Source organism: Notothenia rossii (assembly GCF_949606895.1).
Source record: "Notothenia rossii genome assembly, chromosome: 10".
Lineage (NCBI taxonomy): Eukaryota > Metazoa > Chordata > Actinopteri > Perciformes > Nototheniidae > Notothenia > Notothenia rossii.
In genome coordinates this window covers 17,411,289-17,422,442 of record NC_136908.1, presented here as the reverse complement: position 1 = coordinate 17,422,442, position 11,154 = coordinate 17,411,289, and the positions used below count along the sequence as shown (strand labels likewise).

Below are 11,154 nucleotides of genomic sequence, written 5' to 3'. Positions count from 1 at the left end.
CCCCGTGTGTGAACGCCAGTGTTTCCCCTACCATTGTCCTGGCGGGACGCTGCGCCCTGCCAACGGAGCCCCGCGCCCTGCCTGAAATTCAAGGTGTTTTTTTGTTTTTTGTATATATATATATATATTTTTTTAAATAATAAAACATTTTTTTTTAAATAAAGATATATATATAAATATATATATATATATCACCAAATTGCAACTGAAGTAATCTATCTACGGTCACTTTTCACATTGAACATGTGCTCTTTTATTAAATAAACTAAACGCCTATGTTATTTATCCAATGTGCATGTTTCAGTTTCCACAGCCTTGCGTATTCACATTCTCCCTCCGCTCTGTTTCTGAAGGGCGGGGCTCCCCTTGATGCTACCGGCATTTAGCGGCAGTGACTCAACAAATTGCCACTTAAAATGTATTGTCAGCAATGTATGACAAGCAGACTGCTTGTTTAATTTTAGACTCACACCAATAGCTCAATATGATCATAACACGATTGCTTTCATATCAGAGATCAGATGAGGTGGAGCTGCCTCCAGCAATAGAGGATGAGGCAGAGAGAAGCAGCAGCAGCACAGGGTTGCAGCAGGTATGTTATATGCTGTAGTCAGGTGATTTAAATGTATCAATGAAAGGAAGAAGTGTAGGCTACATGATAAGAAGGGAATACAGTTTGAATTAAAGTAATAAAGTATTACTTTTTAATGTACAAATACTTTGTTACTGTACGATATCAATAACAATAATCCACAGCTCCTCTCTCTGCTCCAGAGGATAAAAAAAATCTGCAGCACACTGAACGCCCATCTAACGTTTTGAAAACCTCTGCTCTAGATGACACCACACCATCTTTTTGAGTAAAATGTTGATGATGAATACATAAACCAAGAGAAAACTAAAAAAGCCAACTGAAAAACTAAGAATGACTTATTCATAAGACCTGGGACAAGGATGAATTAATGACAGAAATGATAAGTCTATGAGGCGCTATCTGGATGGCTACCTGTCGGTAAAAGGAGTAAGGCCCTTGTCCAAGGAACGGCCCAGGTGGGGGGGAGGGCTGCTCCCGGGGACCACCCAATCCAGGCCTGCACCGCTGTATACAGGCAGACAGTTAGCCATGCTCCACCACAATAATCTACACTGACAAAAACACACACTAACACATCGCTGACCACCAATAAGTCTTTGCTTAACAGAACGCCCAAAATGGCCTGTGCTGTTAAGTTGGACATCACGTCTTCCACAGCGTGAATAACAGGTTTTGATTTTGGTCGGCATGCTACCTGGAAGTTTGTTGGTGCTCCTTGGCCTCCCACGCCAGCGCCTCCCTCCTCGGCCCATCCTGGCTTGCTGGAGGGGGGTTGCGGACCATTATCAGCATTAGAGGGGGGAGTGCGGCGAGATTCTCCGCCGCTGTCCGAGGCTCGAGAGCGAGAGGCTGCAGGGGGAGCATCCTGGGACCTCTGCTGCTCACTGAGGACAAGAAACATGTTTGTCAAATGAATTATAGTGGCATAATATAATCCCATTTTTATCAATAAAACATTATTGACATAATTTGAATTGATCTTATGCTGTCTGTACTTGGTCACATACCGTAATTCATTCTTACTCTCGGATCTCTCCTCTTCCCCCTCTTCTTCTCCTTCATCATCACTGAACTTCAACTTGGCAGAGTAATCAATCTCCTCATGAGCGCCTGTTAAAAGCAAAAACATAAGATTAAAAACACATGAAAACATTGAAATCATGTTTGTATCATGCGATCGTAGTGACCTATGATTGAATCAAATGGTCATAACCTCCTTTATTATATAGCGGCAGATGCAGTTTTCTACATTCCCCATGACTAAAGATTCCTTTTTCCAGTGCATTTGTTGGAAAATTGTTTATCCTTCTTTGTGTGAAATTATCATTATCCAACCAGGACATTTTTAGTTACAGGTTCCCAATAGCAAAACCTATTAACAGGTTGGTTATACATTTGTAAATAAGCTTTTTTTGTTTTACCGGCCCATCCGTCATCTCCGTCGTGGTCCAGCTCATCTAGCTCCTTCAGGTCATCCTGCTTTAGGATAGAGGGTCGCTTCGGCCCCTCTCCACCTCCTTCACGTTGGCCGCCCTGAGGAACAGCCTGCCTGAACCTGAGAAAGGGAACAATTTCCTTTTAATCGAACAGTTGATTAACAAAAAGTGTCTCCCCAAAGGGTCAAATATAATGGATTATATTTTTTAAAGAAAATGTCATCAAGTGGCAAAATATTAGCACATACCTTGGCGGGGGCCCTTCCCCGGGTCCCGGGTACCTGTAGGGCCCCTGAGGGCCATAAGGACCCGGAAAGGGCAGGTAGGGAGGATACATCTAAAAACGAAAAAAAGAGATCAGGTGAAGATTCAAGAGAGTGTTCTTAGGCTATGCTATTGCATTCTATAGACTTTAATGTAAACACCAAGCACATAATAAAATGGACTGCAACACAGTTGTGTAGCGTGAAAAACAAGATATATTAACCAAAAACAAATACTAGAATATTTGCTAGAAATCAACCAGGAAAACAATAAGAAAACTTACGAATGGAGGCATGATCCCTCTGTATTGCGGGAACCCAGGTCCCACAGGGGGCTGGGGCAGTGGCAAGGCAGGGCTGCCTGCGGGAGGGTTCCTAGGTGGCCCGTGGGACTGAGAGTTTGGAAGGGGGACCCCAGCTGCCCCATCCATCACCAGAGCCCCACCAAGGCCACCCTCCACTGCCCCCTCCCCAGACAGGGTGGGCGCCATGGGTCGGCCCCCACCGTCCCGCCAACTTGTAACGTCTGAGGAAGGAGAACACAAAGCGGTCAGTATCATTTATTTGTCCAAATGAAATAAGGTAAGAGAAAGATAACACAACTTATTATTTTAAATAACACAAAAGTAATTGTATTTATTTTGTCTCATTCCCTAATTAAATGTAGAGTTAGCAAGCGCATACCATCCAGGCATAAAGTAAACTTTAAAAAAACACTTGTTGTATTCTCTCTTGTAAGATAAGTCTTCCAATCCCACCTGACTTAATTAAATGACGAGCCGTTGATTCATATTGGGAATTAAGCAGGCATCACTCACTCTGGGGGCGGAGGTTTGGTACGGGCCCATACCACTGATCTGCAGTGCCCGGTTCTTTGCCAACTTTGTCCTGGTCGCCAGCCGCCTGCAGGGTGGGAAATTCCTCGCGAGAGAATGGCGACTGTTGGTTTGATGCCTTTCCACCTGTAGAAAGTTGCTAGGTCAATGTATTTTTCTTAAAGGGGTTACAAAAAGCTTATTCCAACTTCCTTCTTATTAAAGTCAAAAAGTAAGACTCACCATCCCCTTGTGTTCCATGTGTACCACTGGCCTGTGCCCAAGACCTTGCCCCTGCGGCCTGGGTTGAAGCTGGCACCAGAGGCTGTGGGGGTACACACAAACAATGAGCCCCATATGATACATGTCAACTCTCCACAGACATTATCATGCAAGCCAAGGATTTTGCATTCACGTCACTGGGACAAGTCTGTACCTCTGAAGCTGGCGGGGTTCTCGGGCGGATCGGTGCAGGTGTCGGTGAAGCCACAGGCTGCTGCAATTCCGGCAGCGGTGCTGGCGATGCATCGGTACTGAGAGAAAGAAATAAAGTCACAAACCACAGAATTAGACAGGATAGCCTGGGAAAAATTATAGCGTAAAACGTTTTTTTTCCACAACCAATTCTGGTAACTTGGATGTTGCAGGGGGAGTTGGGGGTTTAAATACCTCTTTGGGTCCGCTGCTTGTTCCTGTTTGCTTGCCCATCCTGAGCCGTCTTTGGGAACGAGCGAGACGTTTGGATCGTTGCCTTTGTTCTCTGCCTTCAGACTGGGCAGGTTGGCAGGTGGTGGCATACGCCGTGCGGAGGCAACTTTACCAAGAGACTGCAGGCCATGGCGGGGGGGAACTGATAGGGGGAGGAGGAGGAGATCATTAGCACAGATGGACCACTGAAACCCGAGACCAATTCTATCTACTGGGTCTAAGGATCGGCTTGATGACAAGGATAGCTTTTGCTGGATACAATATTAGGATGGTGAAAAACCAATAAGGCTAGAAGCTTGGAAGCTTCAGTCTTGTGATTCTGATGAATATGGATTACAAAAAGGCTTTCTAGATGTTATTAAAAACCTTCAGCAAACCCACTTCAATTACAGTTTGTGAAGAGGTATTAAGATATTGATGCTCACAGAAGCATGAAAAGCCATTAGATTCTGAAAAGTGTAGCTGTGCTGAATATCAATCCATCATTTGTCTCCTTCCTTCAGGCTCAGAGAAACCAAAGCAGTGCATGGCTTCACTATGTAGGAGGAGGAAGTCTGTAGTCAGACAGCTGCTTAGATCTAGTGGGGAGCTTCTGAATAAAACATCGACGGGGGACTCGGTCAAACAGCGTCCACAAGTAAGCCTCTGTCTCAGGTCAGGCCCAGTGGCCCCCAGGCTCAGCTGACATGTGAGCCAGCCACCCTCCAGACCCTTCATACTTAAATTTGTATACCACTAAAGATAAGAAAAACATTCTAGAAGACAATGTTTTTTCTCTCGCTGAGATTAGTGTCGAGTCCTTAAAATACAAGGGTAGTAAATATCCCTGATCGCTGAATAAAACAGCATCAGCAAAACCAGGTTGGCAGGCAGTTGAGAGATGCATCAGAACTATTAGGGAGACAGTGGGATAATGCATCAAAGTTGCGGTTCTTGGTGTTGGGAGACAACAAACCCACTTTTAATCACAGCCAACGGGTGAATACAACTGTGGGCAGCAGATCTGTCTTTTAAGCCCAGATCTGATTCATTACAAAACAAGTCGCAAAACTTTAGTGACAAAATTAAATTAAAGTGGCAGAATGTAAAAAGAGCCTGTGAGGAAAGCGATATTGCAAACTATTACCCAGCGTAGAAAGACAGGTTGGCATCCATTACAGTAGACATGTGGTGTGAGTGTGACAATGAAAGCTTGAACAAGCCAAAGATACTCACCAACAGGCTTTTGTGTTTCAAGGCTCTTTCCTTTGTATGTATCAAACAGGTTGAGAGACGCATACTTGGTTTTGCCTTCCTTCCCCTTTGCAGTTTGCCCAGAGCGCTCTGACATTGCGCTGTCCGCTCATTGAGTATGGTGAGCCCTGAGACTGGGGAGGAGAGAGAGAGGCAAAGACATAGAGATTGGAATCCAGGTACTCGTAGAAAGTGAAAGGAAAAAAGTGCTGATTATACAAGCATGCATTCAAAACAACCAGCAAAACAGAAAATGCATGACAAATCAAAAACATCCAGAACATATGTGTTCTGATTTAAAGATTAAAATAAGGGATCTGATAGCTGGACGTGGTATTATCAAGCAGTCAACTTGCAGTAAAACAGTGTAAAGCACAATCCTACAACTCTGTTTAAATATCTTTATCAAGGTGATTCAGTGTTTCCCCTAGGATGGAGTCATAGCAGCGGTGCTAAGGCACGTGGGCCTAGCAAAATGTGAGCGCGGAGCGAGTGGAATTTGTTTGTATTTCTGCGTGCCAAGTGCGCCCCGCCAATATGTTTCTATGGGTCTGCCAGCACAAGAAAGGCTCTACAGGTTTATTTTGCTAAATCACCTTTATTGAACATACAGTAACAAATACTACACATCCACATAACAAATAATCTAAATAAAATGTATGCAATTTAATTATTTTTTCCTGCTTTATTTGGGGGTGGACCTCACATCCTCCTAGGGGGGTCCGGGGCATGCATCCCCAGGACGATTTTTTATTTTTTTTTCAATGTGGAAGTTAAATGCATTTATCTGGTTTACTTTGAGCACAAAATGAATTTACGGATACAGCTCTCAACACTCATATGAAAGGGATTTGTATACTTTTCAATAATCCAAACATCTTTAGAATATGATCACAACCAATAACAAATAATTTAAACTTGTTTATTCTTATCATCATCATTAATCATGATCTGTCGTATACACTGTAATATTTATCATATATATTTGATCATAATTCTATTTTGTTCATTTATTTATTTATTAATCGAAGCTGTGTGCACTACTTGCTGGTCGTAACTGTCAGACCTTTTAATCTGTGTTTTAATATATCTGTTTTCAAAGCACTCGCTGGAGCAGTGACTATAAATCTCGTTGTATTCTGTACAATGACAATAAAAGCTTTTGAATTTGAATCTTATGTTACCTAGTTAGTAGGGCTGCTAAATTAATCGTATTTTAATCACAATTACGATTATGGCTTGCAACGATTACGAAAACAAAGTAATCGAAATAAAATGATTATTTTTTATTATTATTTAAAAAAATAAAATAGTTTTTTCAGTTGAATTATATCTTAAGTTCAGGGTAATCAACTGTTAAAAACATACTGTTCAAAAAAAAATTCTCCAATAAATTGATGTTTTCGAAGTAAATGGATAATCGTTTTTAATAATCGTGATATCAATTATTGACCCAAATAATCCAGATTATGATTTTTGCCATAATTGAGCAGCCCTACTAGTTAGTATTCTTTCTTTATGCATATTTTACTAATCACTCCCCTTTTAAAAATGTTGTACTGTCCTATAGTACACATTGGAATGATTTCTTACTTTATTTTTTACAACTATATTAAATAGATAAAAGGTGTGCTCTCTCTAGCTCACAGAGGCTGTGTGCTCCTCCGTGGCGATGACGCGAGCGCCACGTATTATTATTTTAATGTATAAAAAAAGATATACCTCGCTGGCGACTCGTAGCAGCGGCGTGCATACATTCAGCAGCGGTGCAGCGCCGCTGCTGAATGTATGTAGGGGAAACACTGTGATTCTTAAAAAAATACAGTTGTATTTAACTTTCCATATCACCCAGTTCTAGTGACAACTATAAAGACTCAATACCAATCCACACAAAGATTTGAGGCTTTTCTGACTTATTGAAGCGAAAATACTGCCAACAACTCCACTAATTACCCATTCACAATGCAATATGTATTCATTGTGGAACCTGTTATATAGGTAGTCATTAAAACCACAGAAATGTCTTATTGACTAGTGTGGACTTTAAATGATGTACTTGCAAATTAAATGATTCAAAAAAATATACAAAAAACACCTTTTAATGCCAGCATCCTTTATTCATTTTCATCCGATACATTTTGTTTAATAAAGTATTTGATGACATTGACAAAGGAATACTTTGGCCTTCTACATTTATCAGTTTGGTAAAGACATTTCTGCATTTCAACACAACTCAGATTTAAATGATGGTATAAGTTCAACCACTTAAACAATATGGATTCTACTGCACCACATTTGGATCATGTGTGCTTGCCAGAAGATATCAAGGTATATTTTTTAAATCACATAATCTATTTTATGGAGTTATAATGCAGTTTAATGAGAACAGAACTAGAACAGTGCATGACTACACACTTTATTACAAGAAACACTGTACAAAAGGAGGGAAAAAGCTGAGCCATGGTCTCTATGGCAACACATAATAAATGATATTCTTCTATGCCATCTCTTGGCTCCATGGCAACTGCCAGGCCTTTAGCTTGAACTAATTTTACTGCACATCAATAAAACACACAGTGCTGACATCTGTCCAATTCAGAGTGATTTGGCTGCATCAAGCAGGTTAAACAACTGAACCCACTCCATCCTACTCCCATTAGGAACAATTACTGAGAACAGATGATGCTCATCAGATTATTATTCTACAAATAACATTAGTAATTTAGTTTGAGTCAGGGAACAGGCTAGAGTTGAAAATAATATTGGAATTCGACAAGTCAATTGAAGTTTGGATTACATTTCTAAAAAGCAAAATGTAACTGGAACATGTATATATATATATCATGTGTGTTTTTTTGTAAATATTTATATATAAAAGGTCTATATGTATGGCTGTAGCTATGCATATTTAGCTAACTTTTGTCCTAAATGGCACTCTTAAAAAGGACAAAAACAATAGGTATGAATTTTTAAGTGTAGTTCTTAGTGTGCGTGTATAATCCTTTGACCTGGTTTAATAATAACAAAAAAAAGAACATAATTTTGTTCACTAGCTTTCAATGATTTGATGAAAAGATGGGAGCTAATCCACATGGTTCCTTACCAGAAGAACAATTGTACAGGTGAGCTAAGGCTTTAGCTACATATATTTTGTGGTGTTATAAATAACCAATCAACATTTAAATGTATACAAAGAAAAATAGTATGTTGTACCTTAAATCATGATATCAACAGTTAACCAGAGCATCAAGTCTCTCTTAAAAGATGGCTGTAACAACGCTCATATCGCTAGCTATATGATGAACAACATTGGTGTGAATATCTGAAGTCAAATAAACAACTTAAATCAGGATATATGAATATGAAAGCAGAATTATAAGCAATGCTACAAAACGCGAACGAACAGCCTTTACTGCGCACAGATAATCCTCCAAAACGCACGATGTTTGCAATACTCACACACACATCAAGCAGCAACATAATAAACACTAAACAACCAAATGGCTACCGGTAGCACATTTGCGCCGTGCCACAATAGTCAATGAGATTAGAAAATTAGGTCGTGGGATGGCTAGTCAACTACATGCTGTATGGGGATTAACGGGGGCCAACACTGGTAAAAAGCCATAACTGCAGCAACGTTTACCACAAAGAGGCCCAACGAAGCTAGCGTTAACCACAAACACGAACATAGTAATGCAAAATCAGCCGGTAGCAAATGCACTTGCCACAAAATAGTCAAACATCGAACTGCTGAAGCCCCAGGTGTAAAAATACATCTTTATTGCGGTGCTAATTTATGTTAGCGTGCTAACACAGGGCCCTGGTGTTCCCGTTGGGAGGGGGACTGCGTTGGTGTTTCATAATGCTTTCTCAACACCTTGCGGTAACATTAGCTTCTATCTATTCAACTCTGCGAGGTGTTGCGTTTTGAATCACACAGCGACATCGCGAATGGGCGTTATCACCGACGTTGATGTTTATTTATCGTTTGAAAGAGGCAAAGGAAAACGCTGAAAAAACCCCGATTTTATTAAGAGAACAAAACAAAATGGCGGTGTAGACGGGCCCGGTGCATATTAACGCTAATATAACCGACTGTGTAGCATAACTTCGCTTTTACAAAGCACACTTTCCATAATACAGCTAATATATATACAGACACTGGATAAGGGGAACCTTTAGGATTATCGTTTTGAAATATATAAATGAAAATAAAACCCCAATGTATCGCAGACTGACAGTGTTTTAGCAAGCATCCTGCGCTAACGTGTATCCGCTAACATTAGCTACGCAGTGGATCGTTAGCAAAACATACATTTTAAATTATTTCAACAAAGAGCTAACTTTTAAACCAGGTTCACCCGAAATGTGATATAAATATGGAGATTAAAACAACTATTAAACTCAATCCTTTGCTATGACAAACGTTAAGCACTTAGCCAAACTAGGCTAACAAGCAACAACAACCAAGACACACAAAAATAAGACTGCCCCTCCGCTAAACATCCACGGGTTAGAAAAAACCTGTGTCCAAGGCTAATAGTGAGGATTTCTGCCAACTTCAATGTATCTAATCGGTGTTTGCATTAAAACATGCAACATTTTCCGGCCACTGACCTGGTCTTGTCCCGACTTGTCTCGAGGTTGTATCGCAGAATGAGGTTAGCTAATGCTATCTTGTAGCTTTCTAGCAAGTGACCCAGCTAACTAAGCAACGTTATCCTCCTGCATAGTCAAACACATACGGTCTTTGCAGTAGATCGTACCAACAAAGAAATCAGTTGTACCATACAGACAAATAAGGTGTTCGGCTGCTTACTTGCAATCCTTTTCTCTTTTTTTGGCCCAAAAAATAAAGGAAAAGGGGTAAAAGAAAATTGTAATACTGGACTCGATCCGTCACCTAAAGAGCCGTCAACGGCTACTGGGTAATTTCGTGAGATGGAAGCCGTTTGGGACAGTTAGGAAAAGACGTTTTAGAATAAACGTTTACGTATTAACTTTACTGTGGATGGAATATGTATTCAAATAAAGGTGCTTTGCTATAGTTTCTTTAAATTTAATTTATCAATTTATTTTAACTGTCACAAGTAGGGATTTCCAAAATGTGAAGGGTTGGTCAGATTACTTTGAAATTAACTGAGTTACTGAAAAAGGTACAAGGCAATCTTTGTGATTGTTAACATTTTTATCTGAATATCTTTGGATTATTCCCAAATCAAACATTGTAAATATTGCACCATACTGTAAAAATAGAGTCAGCCAGAAAAAAAAATGATCCATACAGGATCATTTTTTCAATAAAAATAATATAATATGTATATTGTGGTTACAGAAAAGAAACAAAGTTTAAAGTTGGTCAAATTCAGTGGTGTAAAGTAACTAAGTACATTTACTCAAGTACTGTACTTACTTGAGTTAAATATTGTACATTTACTCCATTACGTTTATTTAGTAACTTTAGTTTCTTTGCAGATATAGATTCATTATTAACAATAAGATCAACACTTAAAAAATACTTTAGATACACCTCGATTAAATTCACAATTAGCTGACATTAGTTTCAAGTTTACCAGCTTGACAAACACATCAATAATTATAACCGAAACATTTATTATATGATTCTGAAGCAGGCCAATCTTCATAATGCTACTTTTTTAAATTTTACTTTAAGTATATTTAAAGATGCTATACTTTAGAGTAACATTTTGAATACATGACTTTTACTTGTAACAGTATGCCTATTCCTATATGGTTTTCCTACTTTTACTTAAGTAGAAGATCTGACTACAAAGTGCCACCTTTGATTAAATTATCCTTACAAAATCCATACTTGCACGAATTGAAGGTGTACTGTGTCTATCCTGTGGGAAGGGCTTTCAATTGCTTAATTGCATTAGTTATCATGAAAAACAACTTAAAGATAGCCAGATTTTAAGATTTCACCAAAAATGTGTCTTGACAATTTAATTATAATTTAACTGCACATTTTACCACATTTTTTATTTACTGTTTATATTGATTTATGTTTTGTAATCTGGATTTTGCCACATGATCAATTACTAGGCGTAAATGTAGATATTAATTTATCCTTTAATTGA

The 11,154-nt window shown here is 39.3% G+C and overlaps 1 protein-coding gene across 2 annotated transcripts in view; it reads right to left on the bottom strand.

The window, feature by feature from the left end:
* The window catches only part of prrc2a (proline-rich coiled-coil 2A), an 18,381-nt gene extending 8,356 nt beyond the window's left edge, over positions 1–10,025 (bottom strand). Inside the window, exons 1-11 of one of the 2 annotated variants that reach the window (XM_079655920.1) lie at positions 9,873–10,025; positions 5,033–5,184; positions 3,779–3,959; positions 3,546–3,642; positions 3,353–3,434; positions 3,113–3,256; positions 2,579–2,820; positions 2,280–2,368; positions 2,017–2,150; positions 1,603–1,705; positions 1,290–1,479 (exon numbers count right to left, since the gene is read on the bottom strand). In XM_079655920.1, the coding sequence (XP_079512046.1) occupies positions 1,290–1,479; positions 1,603–1,705; positions 2,017–2,150; positions 2,280–2,368; positions 2,579–2,820; positions 3,113–3,256; positions 3,353–3,434; positions 3,546–3,642; positions 3,779–3,959; positions 5,033–5,147 (1,377 nt within the window). In that variant the 5' untranslated portion in view covers positions 5,148–5,184; positions 9,873–10,025. The other variant, XM_079655921.1, reaches the window with a different exon arrangement.
* Positions 10,026–11,154: the final 1,129 nt, after the last annotated feature.